Consider the following 22,695-nt stretch of genomic DNA (forward strand, 5'->3'; position numbering starts at 1 on the left):
GGTCTTAGATATGAAATTTCTTTGTATTTGATAAAGACTAGTTTGATTTGGCGTGAGGATAAGGAAAGTTGATCTAATGAAAGTCAGTTATGTTAACAGTTTGTGAATGAAAGCTCCTTGGCATCATGTGATGGATGCATTTCCCCGCTCCTCCATCCCTTAACCAAACCAACAGCAGTAAGGTTCAAGCTCCAGAGGAGGTAAAGTCCTCCCTGCAGCCAGCATGAGAACTCCTGCAGAAAACCAGCAAGGAGCAGAGCAAGAAAGTAAACACCGGTAAAGGGCCTTGTTCATAGCTCTATTATATGCAATTTGACTACAAGTCAACCACTTTTATTCCATAAATATGACAGCCTAAGGGAGCCTTCTCTGAGCTCTCTCTGCTCAGCAATGTGGCTGCATGGTGATGATCTCCTTTTGGTGCTCCTTCAAGTAATGAGAACTTTTACCAGTGACAGATCGCTGGTGAGCTCCCTGTGAATCCTCCCTGGATGGCAGCTGGACAACAAGCTAGGCAATTCTCATCTTTAAGAGGGAATAGTTGTTTAGCTTAAACAAGTAATGTTTTAAGTAGAATAAATCTTTTTGTGTCATAATATTCTGTGATTCAGTATGCTGTTTGCATAGCTCTGCCTAAGCTTTCTTAGCATGAATAGACAGACTTGCTGAAGCACTAGGCCACAAGCTGGGAACCACAGTATCATAGAATAGTTTGGGTTGGAACGGACCTTAAAGATCATCTAGTTCCAGCCCCACTGACATGGGCAGGGACACCCCCCACCAGACCAGGCTGCTCAAGGCCCCATCCAACTTGGCCTTGAACACCTCTAGGGAGCGGGCATCCACAACTTCCCTGGGCAACCTGTTCCAGTGCCTCACCATCCTCATTGTGAAGAATTTCTTCCTAACAAAATCTTCCCTCTTCCAATTTAAAGCCATTTCCACACATCCTATCTCTACACGTCCTTGTAAAAAGTCCCTCCTCAGCTTTCTTGTAGACTCCTTTCTGCTACTAGAAGACCACTATAAGGACTTCCCGGAGCTTTCTCTCCTCCAGGCTGAATAACCCAAACTCTCTCAGACTGTCCTCTTATGGGAGGTGCTCCAACCCCCTGGTTATCTTCATGGCCCCGCTCAGCACCCATTCCAAGAGTTCCATATCCTTCTTACGCTGGGGATTCCAGAACTGGATGCAGTACTTGAGATGGGGTCTCACGAGAACAGAGTTGAGGGGGAGAATTACCACCATCAACCCGCTGGCCACACTTATTTTGATGCAGCCCAGGATACAGATGGCACACATTGCTGGCTCATGTCAAGGTTCTCATCATCAGAATTTCCAGTTAAAACTTAGCCAGCATGTACAACCTGTCTAATCAAAACATAGCCTCCTGAGTCAAAAAAGAACAGGAAAATACATAGGCTTCAAGGCTACAGATCACCAACACCAGCTGCACTGAGAATAGAAAACAACCTGCTTGAAAGACAGTGAAGGAATCCATTGAAGAACAAGAAGACCACAGACCCAAATATTACTACTGGACCAAATCATCCTGTGGTTCAGAGGGTAAATAGTCTGTAAGGATATAATTGCCAAGGGACTTCTTTGTTCATGTTGGCCTCTTTCACTAGAGTTGACCATGTTGATGTATGCCTCTATTAAATTATTTATTTTATAAAATCCAGTGCCTGACAGCCAGCTTTGCAAACTCTCAGATTCTAACTTCAGTGCAAACTAATGTCAGATGCTCAGACAAGAGGTCTGGGAAATGCACAGGACAGGAATTAGGAATAAGCATTATGAAACTTCGAAACCTTAGCTAAGTGTCATAGGCAATCAGATGTGCACGTATCATTCTTTAGCTATAAACACTTCTAACCCAATTTTGTCTCTGTATGTTTCCTCCATGCAGTAATAGCATGACTTTTTCATTGAGCTTTCTTAAGTTACACTTTTATTTAAATATGAGTTTTATATCAAAACTCATTTGCAACACTTCAGTTCTTACGTGGACTGGAAAAGCAATATGAACAGTTATTTTCCTCATCTGTTTTTCTAGCTGTCTGTGTCAGTTTTGCAATATTAAATCAACTCATCAGCAGTGATGTTTTGTAAGAAGATTCTCATTGCCTATCAGTCACGCACTGAAACCCCATTGTCTAAGAACACACTGTCAGGTAAAATGGACATATTCTATTTTACTCCTATCTCAAAGTCTGAGTTTCTGATGATGACTGTTACTTTCTTAAAAAGGATTATATGGCAGATATTTCTGAGAGGACAGAGAATCATCCTAATTACCTCAAAGAGGCTAAGGCACCAAGTCACTGTCAGTTGAAGTATGATCAATTCCTGTAATCAACAGGAACCAAATGTCAATTTTCCCCGACACACTGTACATCCAACATTGATTTATCACTCATAAAGTCCCTCTTCTTTCTCACTGCTGCTATTAAATTGCCAGGAAACCTTACAGAAGAGTAAGCCATTTTATTCCACATCATGGTGTGTGGTAAACTCAGGCAGGATGACATTAGAAGGCCTGGGACGAACCTTAAAAAATCCAGAGCTGATCTTGGTCTGGGTGCAAGTATGCCGTGCTACTGTCTGGTTCAGAGTTTAGGACTGAATTAGAGCTAATCATTCCAGGCAGCATTGCAAGGCAGAGAAAACAAACAGCAACATTTAAATAAAGCAAAATAAATTTGTGCTAAATAAGGAAGGATTGAATGAGTGAGTCTTTTTTTTATTATTTTGTAATAAAAATTTTGGACTCATTACTCACCTATTGCTAAAGCCAGCAGCATTAAAGTGGAACTGAAGTGTTAATAACCTAAGAATTTTTTCTGAGTATTCAGGCTTAATGCACCTTTAATTAAATTTATTAGAACAAGTGCTTTGCTTTTCTTGGAAAAGTGAAAAAATGGTGATAATGATCCATTGCTAAATTAGGGATTGCATTTGTGTAACAATCAATGTAATTAGTGAAGATTGCTCAGATGGTTTGAAGCAAAATATAATGTTAGAGCTTTGAAATGTTTTCTGTAATCTTTTTACATGTGTAACTCTTAGCAGGATGCTAAAATAGGATAGTGATAACAGTAAGATGATTATTCCTTTTTGTTAATTTTCTCAATGTTTTCCCTAGAGCAAGTACTGCCAGTAGTATTAAAAAATATATATTTATTCTTTCCACTTTATTGCCTAGCATGTGAAAGATATGCCACTAAATCTTACCTCTTACATACAAATAAAGGTTGAAAAACAGAAAGTGAATTATTGATGCTGTTGATGGGAAAGCTACTCTGACTTTATCAGAGGCCAATGTGAACTTAGAATGAACTCTAAATGGCTGAAAGTTCTGTTCTGGCAGTAGATACTGTGTAAGCACAGCTGACTGGCTGATATACCTCAGCATCTGACTAATATCTATTCACTTATCCGTTACTTGCAGTCAGGGCTTAGATAACAATAGTGGTAGGGTTAGGAGCTTAGATAAGATCTGCACCAGAGAAAGTATAGCCCCCCATTTGGTATTTGTGGGGGGACAGTGGGGAACCGAAAGCAGAATATAAAAGGGAAGAATTGAAACTTTCTTCAGCATTTCATTTTTCTAAAGGGGAAGAAGGTATGAAGCGCTTACTGGGTGATGGTAGATTATCATGCTGCTAACAGAACAGAAACAGCCCATCTGTTTCTATTCAAGCCTATAACTGGGGGTGTTTTATCCACTGCTCTGATATCTGTGGGAAAAGAGAAAAAAACTGCTAGGAGTATTGCTAATGTGAAGAAATTTTTGTTACTAAATTCCCTCTCATCCCCCCTCACGCTGACATATAGTGCATTTTGCTGCCACTCGGTGCCATTTCAATGCCTGACATGATGCATCAACAGGGAAAAAATCCTCCTGACCCATAATCAGCGAGCTATGGCAATGGGCTGTGGCGACTCCCCTGGGGCTCTTGTTTGTAGACAACACTAAGCTCTGCTGCAGTGTACCCAGTATTGCTTTGCTTACGACAGAAATGTTTGTATCAATAAGATACCTTTAAAAGAGAAGAAAGTATACCCTATAAGACAGCATTTTACGATAATTCTGTTTTTTTCCAGGCCAGATATTGGTGCCAGACAACCTCAGTGCTAGGGTACACCTATGTCTGAAATATCTGTTTGGTTAAGATTAAATTTTGTTGCTTACTGGGTGGCCTGTGGAACAGAAATACCAATGGCACATCCACTTTCCAGGTACTCTTTGGTCAGGGAAATCAAATGTTGCTGAGGGGAGACCTCATTGCTCTCTATAACTACCTGAAAGGAGGTTGTGGAGAGGAGGGTGCTGGCCTCTTCTCCCAAGTGACAGAGGACAGGACAAGAGGGAATGGCCTCAAGCTCCGCCAGGGGAGATTTAGGCTGGACATTAGGAAAAAATTTTTCACAGAAAGGGTCATTGGGCACTGGAACAGGCTGCCCAGGGAGGTGGTTGAGTCACCTTCCCTGGAGGTGTTTAAGGCACGGGTGGACGAGGTGCACAGGGCCATGGTTTAGTGTTTGACAGGAATGGTTGGACTCGATGATCCGGTGAGTCTCTTCCAACCTGGTTATTCTATGATTCTATGATTCTATTTTCATCAACTGCTCACAGGCCTGAAAAGTTTTTAGCTTTGGGAATCTACATTCTTCCATGACAATATAAATGATAATAAATACACGCTTAGTACTGATAAATGTTAAAGTGAACTATTAATCTGTTTTTAAAAATGCATAAAGGAAAGCAAACTCCAGAGTGAAGAAACCCTGTAAGAACCTGTTCAGAACCATGCATGATGAGAAGGAGAGGGCTTGGGCTGGAGGCAGTAGGCTTAATTGTATTCTGCTGATGTAGCAAGGCACATGTAGTACACATGTATGGACAAGGCATTTCAGGAAGAGAGGAATATTATAACCTTAAAAGAATCAAATTCAAATACATACTAACAAAGTTAACATAGCTATTATGAGTTGTTGAGGAAATATTATTGATATAGATTCTTTTAAAACATCACTGCTATATAGAATAAATTTTCAGCTGCCTTGTAGCTATTATGTGTACCAGTCATCAATATGGTATGCTGAAGGTGTCAGAAACCATCTCAGAAGACACATAATTTAGAATCATTAAGGTTGTCAACTGACAATCCTGGGATTAATAAAAAAGGCATTGAAAGCATAGGCACAGGATCACAGGGAGGGTCTCAGACTATAAACACAGATGACTACTTATTGATCAGTCTGGATGCAACCTGAAGAGAAACTGGGATTAGAGCATAACAAAATCCATATTGTTTGGCTTCCCTCTGATGACTGAAGGCACTAGTGAAACTGAGGTGTATATCCTGAAGAGTGCTGAAAACAGGAATCTCTGGCTGGAAGAAACTGCATTGTGAAAAGTGGTAAAGCAAACCAGTGAATTTCTGTTAAATATTTTTCCAGGGACAGTATACAGGGTTCAGGTAGTTAATCATGAATAGAATTGTGTATCGGCCTCTAAAAACTGACTATGACTCATTATATAGGTGGAGATGTCTTCAAATTGATGGGCTTGCTGTTACCACACTTAAGAGGTGAACATGTGCTATCTCTTACTGTACTAATATATACACAAGTATCGTCACTAAAGAAAATTCTATCTAGGCATGTAGTTAAGGTTCGGTTGGTTATGTTTTGGTCATTTGCTTTGGTTATATGTCTTTGAGGACTAGGTATTAAACCTGAATCCAACAGGACTTTTGCAAAGGCTTCAGGGTTCAAAATTTCAGTCAGTATACACTGTCATAGACATTTCTTCCCTTCCACTTTGGGAATAATTCCCTCTTAATACAGCCACTATGGCAAATCCTGATAGTTATCTGTTCAGGTGATCACATATTACAATTTGCTTTATGCTTTCAAGTGGAATAGAATAAATGAGATTCTTCCAGCATTGAATTCTTAAATTGTTGTAAGATTAATATGGCTATCGTTTGTCCACTGATGATGCTGCAAAAATGGTGAAAGTCGCATCACTTCATCAGTATACCAGGAAATCAATGATCTGAAAGGATAGGAATGAGCTAAATTCTATCTGTTTTTAAAAAACCCACATTTACATTATTTACTTCAGTGTTACCATAATGGCAAAAATACCTGTAATTCTTTTTCCTGGATTGAAGAAAAGTAACAATTAAAGACAAAATTAGTATTTGATTACGTCCTAAAGCAGGGGGGAAAGGTGATTAATGTGGTGGGTTGACCTTGGCCAGCTGCCAGACCCCTCTCTTCTCCCCCTCCCCAACCAGCCACTTTCTCCACCCCCACCCTCCTCAACAGGACAGGGGTACAAAATAAAATAAAAAAGCTCATGGGGGATACAAAGACAAAGGAATCACTCACCAATTACTGTCATGGGCAAAACAGACTTGAAGAAAAATAATTTAATTTATTGCCAGGATGGTGAATAAATAAGACAAAACTAAAACACCTCCCTCCTGCCCCTTTCTCCCACAGCACAACTTTACTCCTTCATTCCTGACTCCTCTACCTCCTTGCATCACGAGTGATGAGTTTTCCTTCACCGCTCACAGCTGGGCAGTGTTTCCTTTCCCTGAGGAGCCTCCACCGTGGTTGAGGTGGGTGCATTAGAGCTGGCTGGAATCAGCTGTGTCCATTACAGGGTAGCCCTGGCCTCACCTCAAAGAAGCCACCCTGCAGCCCCTCACCAGCACCTGGACATCTGCACCCAGTACACACACGAAAGAGATGTTGAAAGAAACAAACAAAAAAAAGTAAAATGATATGCTGTAGAAGAAAGGAGGAAAAAGCAGGGAAGAGAAACCGTAATACTAATTTATACAGATATCTGGAAGGGATGGCCAAAATATTCTCACTGCTTTGTTCTCAGTGTGGTCTCCATGGCCGGCTGCTGGAGTGGCTTCCTTGCTGTCTTCCAATTTTTAAAATATTAGCTTTTAATGCGAAATACTAAGTTGAGTTCTGGCAAAGGTTCAGGAAGTCATTTTACAAAAATAACCCTTAAGGATGTTTATCTTTCAAAGGATCTGCTGGAAACTCCTCGAGGTTGAACACGTGTTGAAAATGGCATATGCCATAATGGAGTCCCTAACACTTTGGAGCCTCACACAGCCTGCAGCTCTGCACGCTCCTGTCTGGCTCCTGCAGATTAAGCAGAAAAAGAAGGAATACAAATGCTACTCAAATAAGTATGTATCTAATTGCTAATATAATTTAGGGTTGGTCATTAGTTATAGATCTTAAGTCAGAGAACTGTTGTCTGTAACGAATTAATCTCTACTGCTTTAAACTACAGGTATTCATGTGCCTACTGCAGCCCGGGTGTTGTGGGCAAACTGAGCTTTAGGGAAACTGAAGTAACATATATATGAGGATCAGTGCCATGGGCATGAGTAGCACACAAAAGAGGCAAAGAGGAAAAACTAATGATAGGAAACAGAGGAAGAGTGTTATCTGTGGCCTTGGGAAAAGCAGGTCCTTAGAGTTTCTTTAGAAATGTTATACATGTAGTGGGAGTAGCTGCTATGAATTTCTCTTACTGTCCTGTCTTGTGCACAAGCAGGCAGGATGTGATTATGCACAAGAAGTAGATATTATGTGGTACAGATTTAGGAATTACGGAAGAACTAATTGTAAATTTTTACATTTTAGTAAATCTAAAAACGTTGGATTCTGTCTGGAGATTTCCCTATCTGATATTTTGGAGGATGAAGTATCTGCAGGGTTGGATCAGGGATCAGCAATGATTTTTACAATAAAAAAGGCAGATTAACCAAAGAGATCCATAGGTAGTTGAGTCTTATTTCTGTTTGTATTGTAGGAAGTGTCCTGCATTATAATGTCATCACGAACAGAAAGTATAAATACATTTCTCCTATTGCCATTAGACTAAAGTGAGGAAAAGAAATCTAAAGTAGTATCAGAAGAGATTGAGAAAAAAATCACCATCTATCCCCATTTTTACTTGTTGATGGTGGTTTGAAGGCTTGTTTGTTTCACTCCTTCCCTCTCCAATTAATTTTTGGTGTTTATTAGAAATTTGAGAGATGAAGATAATTATTAATTAATTCCTCAGTAATTCCTCTTCTGCAAACATCTCATTTACATCAGGTTCTAACACTGGTGATTCATTTTCAGTTTAACATACAGCAAGGAAAAAATTCCCTATCAAATTGAGTGTGGCTTCATCCCTACTGTTTTGTGGGTGAAAGGGGTTGATTTTTTTTCCTATCTGAAATCTTTCTCCCCGATGAATACGCTATATTGCTTAAGAGCTTTTGTACCTTTCATCTCTAGACCAGGTGGAGTGCTGCATTGTTGTATTTCAGAACAGATTTTCTCTAACAGTGTTCCCTATTCACAAAGAAATAGATGGCTCTTGCAGAGTCACAGCAAAGCAGAGTGCAGAGATGGGGTTAGTCACAATTTGAAAATAGAAAAAAAAAGCACTCTCCTGAATTAATGCTTTTCTACTGTATGTGGCTAATTAACATCCATTACAGCTTCCTGCTTTGCAAAAAGAAGTTGAGATAGATTGGTGGCTTGTGGATAAAGCCTGAAGCAGATCATGTTGACAAGCAATGAACAGCTTGCAGATAGGTATTGGGTGGTAATTTATCAGTGATATACAATCTATATGTGTCTCATACATCCGAGACTGACTGTGAATGATCAAAACATTTGAAAGAAACTAAGCACTTTCTTAGGACACACACCCATAGCTGGCAGTGGAACACTCATTCACTCATTTTTAAGCCCTAGATCCTTCTGAAGCCGTAGAAGGATATAGGTACCTATGGCAATTTGAACACCTACCCAAAGAATTGGATGCCAAGGATTAAGTGACCAGGCTTTGAAAGAGGTATGCTTCTTTAAGTTAGTTTCCAGTATTTGTTATCTGTTGTAGTGCTGTTGCAATACCTTTACCTAAACAAATGTGTAGAGCTGGACTTCCAGTTGATATTTTTAATTTTTTTTTTTTTCATTCAGAAACCTGGAACTGTTTAAGTACTTTCATATAACAAGAAGGCATTTAGAGCTAGTAATTTCTCAGGGGGATTGAAACTGGCTAGGCTGACCTGGTGATGTGCAATTATGTGCTAATTCAAAGGTGATCGTTCTTGCCTGGAAGTTGTATGGACATAGCAGGGGCACATGTGCATTCGTGTCACTAAAACGCTGCCCAACCTGGACTGGGGTCTGCCTTGTTAGTTTACAGCCTGGACAACTCGTCTGGTGCTTGAACAATGGGAACTTTCTTGTTTGCTTCTGATGAGGTTGCCAGGACTTCCAGAGCAGCCAGGGTGGTAGAGTGGGAAGATCTTGATCTCAGGTTAGCCAAGCAAGGTTTTTAAAATACCTCCCATGGATAAATGGAAAACTCTTCCCTGTAAGATATTTCAAAAGAATTGCCTGAGGCCAGCATGCTGGCAGTTTTAACAAAATGGTTCCGTCAAGAAATTGTTAGCTATGTAAACACAGGCCAGCATTGCACAGAAGACACCATTCTACAGTAGGGTGAGAGCTCTGTTGACTTCCTGAACCCCTTAGGGCTGATTTTTGTTGCAAGCGGATGATGCTTTAATATCCATTGGAACAGCAATTTTAAATTCAGATGGTCTCTGTTGTGCTCTAATTATTTTATGAAGGGCCTTGCTTTCCAGCTCCATGCTGGCATACTAATTTGATAGTTATTTCTTTTCTAATTTCTTAGTCTCAGACCTAATGTTTATACTCCCTCTAATTGTTTTTTGTTATTACATTTACTGTTTTAAATTCTGATTTCTCTCTGTACCTTAAGTAGCTTGCTGCCAGTGCAGCATCTTTGCTACACCACTGTGCACACAGTGTTCACTGTCTGCATTTGCATAATGAGCTAATCTTTGTTGGCTGATTACTTTGTGGAAAGAATTGAACATTTAACTGATAATAATTGCAATCTATCAAACTGCACAGTCACCTCATAAATGATCACAGTATGTTTACTAAAACTTCTGCTGAATTTTATGAGTTCTCAGCCTCCATATTGATACCTGACTAGAAACTTCAGCTAACTTTCAGCTCTGTCAGAAGAAAGCCTGAGATCTTACCAGGTCAGTTGTTCTGGAATTAATAAAAGCAAGAGTTTTCTGGAAAAGAACCCTGTTCGTTGTTAAAGGCAGTGATGTAGCTTAATACAATGTTAGTTTGAGGCCAACAGAGGAAAGTATGCACTTTTCCAAGTGTAAGAGATTGATTTTTGTCTGCCTTAAACTGCTTGGTTTTGACCACAGCAGAGGCAGTGTCCTTCAACACCTTGTCTCACTGTTAAAAGCTTGCTGCCCAGAAAGGACACACTGTAGTCCTGCCGGTGGGGAGAGCAGGGGCAGAACTATACCTTGGGCCCTAGAGCCTCCCACACCCCCCCACCCCAAACTCAGTTCTAGGTCTTTCCTAGAAGAAGCACCGTGCAGGCCCACCAAAAAACTACAACTAATACTCTGCAAGAGGGGCCATTTGCAACAGTGTGCCCACCATCCTGGGAGAGAGAAGAGGAGGACCAGAGCCCAGGTGTTGTCCTTGCATTTCTCTCTCTCTCTTTCCTCCCTTTTTTCCCCTTCTTTCTTTTCCCTTAACACAGATTTATCAAGCCAATGCCAATCTTACTCCTAAGAATGCCTGTACAAATAGATTCCTTTTCAATCAATCATTTAGCATTGTTTTGCCTTCAGTTAGCCCAGTAGATACTAAGCCGATGAAATAAATTAATGGGGAGATCCAGGGTCTTATCCTGGCAACCCCTTGGATTGGGTTGCAACACCAAGCCACTGTTTTAAAGTGATTATCATGCCTTCTTGTTCACTGTGCTTATAATTTTAAGATTTTCTTTGCAAACAGAACACCTGAAATTTTAATTTCTTTGGCCAGATTAAATACCTCCAAATTTACATATCAATTTACACATCACATCTAGCCTAAATTCTTCAATTTATCTTTTTGCAGAAAAGATTTAGCAAGTCTTAACATGGCTTTCTGTATTCACAGAAGAAACTTTGAAGTTGAATGTACTGTTACCGTAATTCAAGGAATTCTTTATACCTTCTTGTTCTGTGTCCTAAAGTGTTTTGAAATTGCAATCAAAACTGTTGGTACAAATATTAAGGAGGAGGCTCATTCCTGAAGATCTTTCAGGAGCTAAGATGGAGAGGACCAAGTATTATTCTTCATGTTGTACATTTGTGGATCTCCCGCAGTGAGAACTTGTGATTTGCATACTGTGGTCCATGAGGAGGGATGTGAAGTCAGGAACTAAATGCACCTTTCTGTCTTCAGTGTCTGCTGCAAAAGACCTTTGAAGACATATATGTGGAGTTTCCCTTATAGTTCATACTTTTAAGTAACTACCACTCAGTTTGAGACCATATTTAGAGCATTCACTTCAGGACAAGCTACCAGACAGATTTATGTTATGAACTGTGACAATGTTTAAGCAGTAGCAGGCTGAGGACACCTTTATATGAGGAGTCTGTGGCTGCAGCCAGGGAAGCTGGAGAAAAGCTAAACCTGACTGATCCACAACAAACCTTGTGAGACCCCAAAACCATCATGGGTACTGTCATCAACCCAGAATTTGCAAGCAATGGTTCAAATACCCCTTTACAGTTACTGTTTTGAATGCAGTCTTCTGTGTGAAGATCACAAACCTTTTAAAATTAATTCCTGATCTTACACTATTGCAGCCATTTTATAACTTTGCCATTGATTTTTTTAAAAGCCTAAGTGGCAGGTATACAAGGACCTTAGGGATAGACACTGGTAACTATGGTAGATAGTGGAGCAAAAGGACAGTTTAGTCAGCAAGCTGAAGCAAAAGCTATGTGCCAAAGAAAATTTACTGTGGGTCTCAGCTGGTATTATGCCAAATTAAAACATTTGCTGTGTCATAGGTGCTGAGCTTGTTCTCTTGGAGAGAATCAGAGAGAATATTTGGCTTTTTCTAGTTTATTGCCCATTCATATCTTCTGAAAGGCTCATTTGGAAGACAAGGTTCTGATGTTTGCCTCCTCTGCTCTTTAAAGTCAAGTCAAACTGGCTGCTTACAATCAGACCGTGCTACATCATGAAGTACACTAACGTATTTCTTTAAATCTTTTAAACTTCTTCAATATCTGCAATTTATAGGAGAAATATATTCATGCTGGGGGAAAAAAACTATTCTTACATTGGAGTTTTGACAGTTTCATCTTCTCTTCTGTAAAAAATGACAGTTTAACTGTGCATGACACAAGTGGAGGAGAGATTTTTTCCAAGTGTGCACTATTACTCATGTTACAGGTACAGCTTGCCACCCTGATGGGGTTCTGATTCCCCATCTGAGCACCTAGAAAACAACTCCCACAAAATAAGAACATATCTTTCTGCTGTTTTAATGATGTAAACCAGCTCATGGAATGATCTGATAAGAGTCAGATTGGTGCAAGTGGTGGGAGTATTTAACACGTGAGCAGGGATTATAGAAGGCAGCAGGTTTTTAGGGTTCTTTAGCTGTGTGTAAGAGCATGTCCTGGGGATTCTTTATTACTCTCTTTCTCCAGGAAGTATTATATTTTAAATAATTTCTTTTTATTTTGGGGGCAGTGCTGATGGAGAGTGGGTCTGATTTTGTAGGAGACATTTAAGAGGCCCTCCTTCTTTGAAAAGAATCACTGTGTTTTGATAAAATATTTGATGAAATCTGATGTCAAAGTTTTGTTGAGGCATACAACTCCATGATTATTCACAACTGGGACTGAGCTAGCAGCTTGCAAGTGGAAGATGATACCATTTTCCTCATCAGGGTTTTGTTAGTATTACATGATATTGTTAATCGCTGCTTGAAACTAGCCACACGGCTGAAAAGCAGCTGGCACTAAGGATAGCCATAGCAGAGGTCCGCAGATTAAATCTAGAACAGTGGTTGTCAGGTGATACACTGATTCTCCCAGTCCTGTAGTTCAGGATGTTTAGGAAACTTCAAATCTACTGCATGTTGAAGGTGAAGGTAACTATTCAGGGTATAAGGTAGTTTTTCTAAGGGGGAAAGTTGTTTGACTCCAAATTATTTGGCTGAAAAATCATTACATTTAATTTTCATGGGAATGTGAAAGGGTTGGGGTATCTAAAGCCCATGCTTTCCCCTCAATTTGTACAAAATGAATTTCCTATGAGTATATGAATAAATCCAAAGTTATTTACATAGATGGTGTAGCTGCCTTGATGGGTCTATAATTTCCCCCAGAAGGAATTCCTTGCCAAAATTGTATTTGTTCCGAACCTTTATTTCCTGTGTTCTAGCAGGAGGCTTTTCTTTGTTGATTTAGAGTTGAAGAAAAATGACAGTATAAGTAAACATCATCCTTAATCAAAATAGGAAATAAGGTCTTTTGGACCTGAAAGCTTTACCTAGAAGGTTGGTGACAAATCATGACAGTACATGGCACTGTTTGCAACAGTGAGAGAATTTGAATTTAAGCATGGGAAATACCAAGAGCAGATTAAATCTTTTGAGAGTAAACATTAATTTCTTTCAAATGGTTAATTTCCCTTAGAGTTTTCATTTCTGTTGTGTTTGTTTCGTTAAAAATCTACCACAAAAAGTCCTGCTTTCCCCATTCATCATTCTAAGCGTTTTTCATGTAGTCTCCTTGTCTCCTTCTATTTTTGAGAAGGAAACTGACCTGATGAAATATTAGTCAAGTGTCAGTTCCCAATGTAACCCCATCTAAACTAATTTTTTCAAATCATGTTGATAATTCCCTATGCTCTACTGCATTTGTATGGCAAGCTTTAAGACCTCTTTTTTTGAGGGGGATGAAACAGAATCAAATAGCATCATTCTCTGGAGCTGTGGGGATTTTTTAATTTACAGGTGGCTTGGTATCAGAGGAAGAGGGAAGATTTGGGTTTTTTTTCCTGATACTCTGCTGCATATACAAAACTTTTTGATCTAAGTCCTTGTTAGGTGAAATAATAAAACTGGTACCTCATTCACGGTCTGACATAGAAGGATTTGTTTTCCTTTAGCTTAGATTTTGAACAAAAGTGAAATCTGAAAGGATGGTTTGTGTCTCTGGAAATAGCATTTTAAATGACTGGAAACTGGGTTGAATAATCCACCTTTGAAGTAAGAGCCATACCTCTTTCTACTTATGTGATCGCTTAATAAAAAAAATGCCAGAAGACATGTCGTAAATATACACTGCTGATTTCCAGAAATGGTACAGACAGCAGCTCTCCAAATGACTTCCTTACAGGAAATAAATGCTAGTTGCTTCTTCTGACACAAAAATAATATTATGTTTCAGATAAGTTTTGGTTTTCAATCTACTCAGGCTGTATAAAATTTTATGTATAAAATACAGGTATAATTTGAAAGGAAAAATTTGTGCTGCCATTATTCTTGAATTCTTTATAATTCTTTTTTTTTTTTTTGCTATTCTGCTTCAAATTCATCCATCTCTAGCTCCCTGTGTTGGTTTTGTTTGGAGTTTTATGTTACAATTTGCCTAAAATGCATCAAAAAGAACTGGAAGAGATCATGTCCCATTGGGGAGTAGAATAGTGTATTATTTCTTAAATAGAGGAAACAGTATCTTATTTACAAATTAAGATTACTTTCTTAGCCACAACTCCTAGATTTCTCTGTTGTGACAATATGGGATTCTTCTGGATAGCAAACTTACTTGTCTTTGTCATGGTCCTGTCATAACAAAGTCCTTCATACTGTAAACGTGATGTCTAGCCCTTACTGACCTGGCAGTTGGCTGTATTAAAATGCATGCATTCTAATTAGCCCACTTCACATTCTGACCCAAATGAATCTCCATCACTTATTTGTCTCAGTTTTTATTTACCCCTTTATCAGTTTTCTGGTCATCTGATAATGTTCTGACAGAGGGTATTATAATTTCTCCCACACCACTGGTTTTGTTCAGTTTCTACTGGTCCAATTCCTGTTAGTATGTCCTTGTCCTGGTATGTACATAAGCCCGATTCCTCAAGAAAGGCATCTGAATTAATTGCTTTCAGTGGTTGGTTTTCAGTAACAATGGCCAATAAGGTACCATTTTTCTCAACTATTGACAGACTCCCAGTTTCCTTTCCTGGGAAGCTGCTGCTATAACTCACTAGTGAGGGAGGGACCTGCCTGCTGTAAGCTGAGCATCGCTCTTAGTAGGGACAGAGAAGACAAGTATCCTGAAACTCTGCTGGTGCTAACTCCATCCTTCTTGTCATCTTTGAAACATTGCCCCTGTATCAAAAATGCAAACAACTGAACTGGGTACATGTTCATTCCTACTGCCAGGATGAGCAATAAAGGATGATTCTCATGCTTGTGTGTTTTATGACACATTTTCACCTGTTGTATTCACCTGTCTGGCATTTTGTAACTTCCTTCTGAATGATGACTTGTCAGTGTTTCTGCTTTTATTCTGTATTTTGATGTCTTGTTATTAATGATAACATGTTGTACTGAAATTCAGCCTATTTACCTGGATCTTTTAATGTTATTCAAACTTGACTCCTTTTGACATCTATGGAATACTGCTATGGATTAGCTAGAAATTGCTTTAAGACAACACAAAATGGTTCAAAGAAGTTGAGACTGTTTATCTGTTGACCTAGTGAATGTTCGAGTTGGAAATCTTAAAATAGTGGAAAACAGAGTTTAGAGTTTAACTATTTAACTTTGATCTATTTTTTTCTACCATATCCACAAGATTTTTATTTATAGTTTCTAGTCACTCACAGTGCCAGTATTTCTTCTGTTGCATGAACGCTGTATGGTAGTGGGGAAATTGTTTTCACCTGCAGAACTGTCATTTTTGTAAAAGCAAGTTAGCATTATTTACATTATTCTAAATAGGTACTTAAAAGTTTTCAGAAGCACAATAACCTAGCAAAAGGCAACATGGCAGATATGAGCAGGTGAAAAAACACAGGCTGAGTCATGCTGCAAAGGCTGCTAGAGGAGGTGGCCTGGGAACTGCATGTTTTTTAGGGGTAACACAGGTATTTCTATTCAGCACAGCATCCCAGCTAATGGTTAGGGTGATGTGACAGAAACCCAGAGGCAGCAGTGCTTAGCTTTCTCCAGCAGGAGACTGGGTCAGGACTGCTGACAGCTTATTTGGGGTGTTATATCATCCTACAACTGGCTTCTCAATCTCTCCAAGTTGGGTTTTCCTTTAGTGTTTCATCCCCCTTCCTCCCTCTTTATGTTTGCTTTAAATGATGTTTAGTTAGATGTTTTAGGCATAAGCAAGAAAACCCTTCTTATCCTTTAGTGCTTGCACTACCACTGGGAATTGCAGCCGTAGAGAGGTAAATACAATCAAGACAGAAAGCAGAGGAAAAGGGAGCTGGAAGAGGCAAGCAGGAAAATACAAACAGAGTAGACTGTAAGAAAATGGGGAGTGAAGACAGAAATTTATATACATATAAGCCAGCAGAGCTGGATAAGGGTGTTTTCAAACTGGAGGCAATGCAGCACTGTGATATCTTCCGATATCCATTGCTAAAATTGTCATTTGTCTTTAGACTGTTGTTTGTCCAAAGAAGATGCCTTTGGTTTCCCTGACTACCATCACCTTGAGTTCTGTTTCAGTCTACTTCTAACCTTTGCCAATGTCCTGTTTCTGTCATAGGGAACAATGAATTTTTTTATTATTATCAGGTAATAAGATTTAACAAATACATAGAATTTTCATGCACTAAATGTTTTACAAAAATTCTCCAATTAATTATGTCAGCAATGTAGCTGCTCTGCAGATGTGGAAATTGCAGGTAATTGCATTGCTGGAGGCAATGCAAAAAAATACCTTTGTCAGTAGCACCTCTTGGTACTCAGGTCATTTTCTTTATATTTGTATTCAATTCATCCTGATTATTGTGTACTGTACCTCTTGGCACTGATTTGATGCAATATTGATGAAAGCTATTGATATTAAGGGTCAGCTCTGCAGCCACTCTCTTCTGTTGGGGGACGAGGAATACAAAGTGGCAGCTATTTAGATGGCAAGAGTCCCTGGGTTACACAAATGCCTAGCACAAGAGCTAATTTTCTTGACAACTATCTGATGCTGATAAAGGAACTGATGACTTCATAATTGGTAGCTTTGTCAATCACGGTTTCTTTTAAAATGCATAGAAATTTCTAGAAATATATGTATTAGTGTTCCAGTGCTATTCACCATTTGGATGTGATGTTTGTCATTTAGTTATTTTGGATTTGTGCCAAAAAAGTTACGTTAAAAAAGGAGACTGCTATTAATGTTAAAAGAACAGATTTTATGGAAGTCACAGCACTCTTTGACCCTGGTGTCAGGCAAATACTTAGTTCCATCAGTTGTCATCATAATTCTCTCCTCATGCTTGCCAGCTTCTTTTATTAATGTAGGTGAACCAACACAGTTCACAGAAGTCCAAAAAATATTTTAAACATTTTTTTTTTCTAGACAGGAAATAAATCTAAGCCCATGAACTTATGAAATGCACAGTCAGGAAAATAGAGATTAGTGGCAAAACCTTTGTCAGTGCTCACCCCTGGGCTGCATATAATTACAGAAATTTCACTGCAGGTTCTAATGTGTTTTATAACTTGAATTCGTCTACGTGCTCACACATCCATTTTATCTAGTGAGGTTTTTTTCCCCAAGAACTTTGTAGTAATGTCTAGTTTGTCTTGAGTAATTCGGCAATGATATTGGATAAGTCTAAGTTCAACATTTGTGGTTTCTGTTGGACTTCTAAGATGTGTATTATACTACAAACTCTAATAAAAATATTTTGAGATTCCAGATATTCTGTAAAGAAAATATTATTGGAGGTGTTGATAAGACGTAACACGTTCCCTACTCCTTTAAGCAAATAAAGAACCAGTTAATACTTAACTTTCACTATGTAATATCATCCAACATAACTAGGATGCATTTGGGGAATTTACACTGCTTAATTACTACATCACTGGAAACATCAAGGTGCTAAAGGTCTGATGTACAAGGTACAGGGCAATTTACCAACTTTCTATGCAAAATAGTTACCAAACCCCAAAGCCTCTTTAAAGGTAACTACAGGAACAGGGCATTTGACTCTAAATTTAAAGTAGTGCAAATATTTCTTTGGCTGAAATGAAACTGAAATCCTAAGAAAGGACAGATCTCATTGCGGTAAATCTGAGTGGTTGTGTTAAATCTGAGCTTCTGAAAGGCTTCTTTTCGAATAACATAGTTTGTAAAAACTACGTTAACAAAGGGCACGTGTACAGGAGAAAAGGGGGGCAGGTTGTCTAGACATGAAGCTTTCTAAGCAAAATCCCCACTGAAGCCATTACTTCCTGTCTTCCGTTAAGTCAACTTTCACCTAAGATTTGCCTGCAATACTTCTGAAAATAGGCTGCTTCTCACCTCTAAGACAGGAAGAGAAAATGCCAGTCACAGCCTATGCAGCCGCTTGTCAGCCAACTCACTACACACAAGATTCCTTGGTGAGTTTCTTCACAGCACCAGTTTTAGAAACTATGCAGAGGTCCCTTGTGCCTTTTAATGTAAAACTTTATCATACACTGTAAAATTCTTAGAAATCTAGAAAAAGAAAACATCTGTGCAATAATTGCAAAAAGAGAAATCCAGCTTTCAGACCAATGTCAGAGATCATCGGTCAAAACTACCTGTAAGGATGAATGAATATTATAAAATGTGAGCACTGTTACCCTGAAAGAAAGGTTGTGGGCCAGCATGCAACAAATGCCAGTTCTGCACCTACTGTAGCACAGGAGCAAAAGCAGGCAACTGTGTCTCAGTTCATGGAAGGATGCTACTGCTCTGGAATGCTCTCAAACGTTTTGCCCCTAGCTGGTCTCTGAGTTTTGTAAGCTGAGCTAATACCACTGTCTGAACTCTTTCAACTTTCCCAATGTTAGAAAAGTTACATTTAAAGTATGACAAACACTGATCATTGATTAATCAAGAACTAGGACTGAATGTAGAAACCGCATAATTCTGTTGATTCTTAATGTATCCTAGCAACAGACCCCAAGGTACTTGCTCAAAGGACCTTATGTGATAAATAGGATCCAGGTGTGCTTAGGAAAAGTATGTACTAGCTACCCTACCCAAGTGGAACATACACCTGCACTAGCCAAAAGACCATCATAAATTTTGTAAAAGACAGAAGAATAAGTTTCAGGAGGCAAGAAAGATATACCTGAGCGGTCAAGTGGAGATAAAAGCAGATCCAGCCAAGAAAAATCGACGAGTTTGCCAAAAGAACAAAAAGTGAAAAGGACAACGCGAGGAAGACGACTTACTTCATCAGGACGACCCCCAGAAGGGGCTACGCAGGTGCAGTAGAGACTGATGTCGCGATAAGGCGATGAAGTAACCTACCTATGCATACGTATTAGATAATGAAGTAACCTGTTGAATATACATTAGATTGCGAAACTTTTAAAGAATAAAAAGCGGATGCAATGTGACGGTCTTTGGAACCAGATCTGGGTGCGTACCCCTGGTTCCCGGGGCCTCGAAATAAAGCACCACATATAACCTCCTAGTGTGGTTATGTGTTTGTCACTCTGCTAACACCAATACTCAGTGAACCTGGACAACTCATGAGACAGCGCTTTAAACCATAAAGTTCTACTGGTGAGATAGCGTGTAAGAAACAGATGAAAGTCCCTGAAACTATAATGCCTGTTGTGGTGAATGAAAAAAAATAAGATAAAATAGAGGCAGTAAGAAATGGAAATTAATGCATCTACTGAGAGAACAACTTAATGCACAGATGAAAAGCCTAAAACAGACGAGACCAATAAAACACAGAAGTGAAGAAAAAAACAACTGTTGCAAAATGAAAAGAACAAGTAACCTATAAATACTACAAGCAGCGCATGAGGAAGACAGGAGAGGAAGCTTGGCTGGTGATGGGCAGCATGTACCAAAAAGACTACACTTCTTCTCCTCTTCCATTTCAAGACTTAGTATGTTTGTGAATAAACTTCAATAACCTTTTGAATTTTAGACTTTTCTTTCCAGGTGGCTATGAATTTCTGTAGTGAGTAAGCTATCATCTTAAACTTCTACTTTTCATCCAACCTCATGTGGGCATTGTAAAGGTTACATTTATATTTTCTTTTTTTTCAAATTCTGATGCAGATCTGATCACTTGTACGAAAAATACTAAACAGCCACAGGGTAAAACCTTGTCATTCTCCATCTGCCTTCGTTGATTACTTACAAATACTGAAGAAAGCCCTCTTGCTTGCCAATTACTGTCATTTTATTGGTCATAATTTCAATCAAATACAAAACCACTTATTAATTCTTGAACAGCTGACTATAATGTTAGGAATATGTTGTCATCTAACTGAGTATTACTTACTGACTCAACATCATGTCCAGTGCATTGAAATTTGGATTCAAAAAACATGTGTTAATTGGTGCATAAATACACATTTATTTCTTAAATAATATTTAACAATGATATAATATGGAAAAGAAAGCCACGAGTACTTTTCCTCAGCTGCCCACTGACCATTAGCTAAAACCTATCCTTAGAGCAAAAATGATGTGGTGCTCCTTAAGAAAACCATGTGTGCTGGAAGAGAGATAATTTTCTTCATAGTAGCTGGTATGAGGCTATGATTTGGATTTGTGCTGAAAACAGTGTTGGTAACAAAGGGATGTTTTACCTATTGCTTACACAGAGTCAAGGATCTTTCTGCTTCCCACACTGCCCCAGGAGCGAGTAGGCTAAGGGAGAGCACAAGACAATGGGAGGAGACACAAGCAGGACAGCTGACCCCAACTGACCAAAGGGATATTCTACCCCATATGATTTCGTGCTCAGCAGAACAATTAGGGGGAAGGCTGAGTGGCAGGGACTACAGCTAGGGACTGGCTGGCAACAGTCAGCTGGTGATGAATAATTGATCATTTGTCTTTCTTCGGTTTAATTTCTCTCTTTATTTTCCTTTTCATTACAATTTCTTCTTCTTGTTGTTGTTCTTACTATTTTAATTATTAAACTGTTATTATCTCAACCCATGAGTTTTCTCACTCTTAGACTTTCAATTCTCTTCCCCCACCCCTGGGCAGGGAGAGAGAAAACAGCTGAGTGATGCTTAGTTGCCAGCAGAGATTAAGCAATGATATCAGGTTTCTTTTGAACTGAGAATTTCAGTCAACTTCAACAATGCTGAATTTTTACCTACACTGCATTAGTGTTCGAAAATATATAGCAGCCTTAATTCTTGCTTTTTACTGATAATGAAAAGCAAGCACAGGTGAAACTTATTATTAGTTTTCCTGTCTGAATGAAATCAGATTCTTTAAAAAGTGTAATTTTCCAGAGATATGAAAAGCAAGCTGCTCAAGGACTACTCATTCACTTGTGCAGACAAAGTGGGTTACTAATAGATATTTTTATGACATAAAATGATTTATTTTATTTTTAAAAAAGACAGTAATATCAGTCTTTTCTCACTGCATGTATTTGAACACACCATTTCTGCAATATTATCCACCAAGTCAGAACAGCTGTGTACAGGGAATTTGTTTTCTATTTGATGACTTTTCATGCATATGAACACACGCTAGCAGGTATTTCTAAGAAAGATCACTTTGTCAGATCCTAGCAAAATATGTAGGTTTTAGGACTGTGCTACAAGGAGACGTCAATAATGCAATGAGTTGAGAACGGGTATAAGGCTATATAAAGAAGACAGGTTCTAAGGAAGAAACAGCATCTACAAGTGAGTTCTGAAGCTGCCTTCTGCTAACTGAAAATGAGGCTGAGCATATAGCCCAGTATTTTAGGTCATCAAAATTAGATTAAGTCCTTTGGCAAAGATTATATTCTGAAAACGCTCCTTATTTACATTACAGTACATACATAAACACAGTCTAACCTATATTAGGTGAGATTGATACATCAGTCAATCAGTATCCTTTTAAAGGATGTAACTATAACTGGAAAATAAGGTGCTTGTTTATTCATCTAAGTATTCTGCACTTTTATGCTCCTCATGTCTTTCAGCAGCATAGGTCTGTAGATCGCCTCCAAGCTTCCCATGTATTCTAAATAATCACTCACTCGAAATCCATGGAGTGCTTCTTCCTGCATAAATACACACAGAAAACATGTATTAGGAAAGAAAAGATACAGAACTCATATTTAATTAATTCCAAGATTCTAAAGATAGTTCACTTTGTTCTGCTTGTCATAGGCTAGGTGTTTAAAATACACACATTTTACTACATCATATTTAGAAATAAATAAAGAATTCCTCTAAGACAGTTATTTCTAATTATGGTCTTGGTAACAGATTTTTTCAGGTGGATGTTCATAGAATCACCAGATCATAGAATGGTTTGGGTTGGAAGGGACCTTGAAGATCATCCAGGTCCAAACTCCCTGCTATGGGCAGGGACACCTTCCACAAGATCAGATTGTTCAAAGCCTCATCCAACCTGGTCTGGAACACCTCCAAAGATGGGGCATTCACATCTTCTCTGAGCAACCTGTGCCAGTGCCTCACCACCTTCACAGTAAAAAATATCTTCCTAATATCTAATCTAGATCTCCTCTCTTTCAGCTTAAAACCATTACTGCTCCTCATATCACGGCAG

The 22,695-nt window shown here is 38.8% G+C and overlaps 1 protein-coding gene across 5 annotated transcripts in view; it reads right to left on the reverse strand.

Annotated features, from left to right (window-relative positions):
- Positions 1–21,548: 21,548 nt before the first annotated feature.
- TBC1D32 (TBC1 domain family member 32) overlaps positions 21,549–22,695 on the reverse strand; it is an 80,766-nt gene continuing 79,619 nt past the window's right edge. For all 5 annotated transcript variants that reach the window (XM_069851769.1, XM_069851770.1, XM_069851772.1 and 2 more), the window contains one exon: positions 21,549–22,183. In XM_069851769.1, the coding sequence (XP_069707870.1) occupies positions 22,064–22,183 (120 nt within the window). In that variant the 3' untranslated portion in view covers positions 21,549–22,063. The remainder of the gene's footprint in view (positions 22,184–22,695) is intronic.

The sequence above is a fragment of the Phaenicophaeus curvirostris genome, chromosome 2, assembly GCF_032191515.1.
Source record: "Phaenicophaeus curvirostris isolate KB17595 chromosome 2, BPBGC_Pcur_1.0, whole genome shotgun sequence".
In the NCBI taxonomy this organism is placed as follows: domain Eukaryota; kingdom Metazoa; phylum Chordata; class Aves; order Cuculiformes; family Cuculidae; genus Phaenicophaeus; species Phaenicophaeus curvirostris.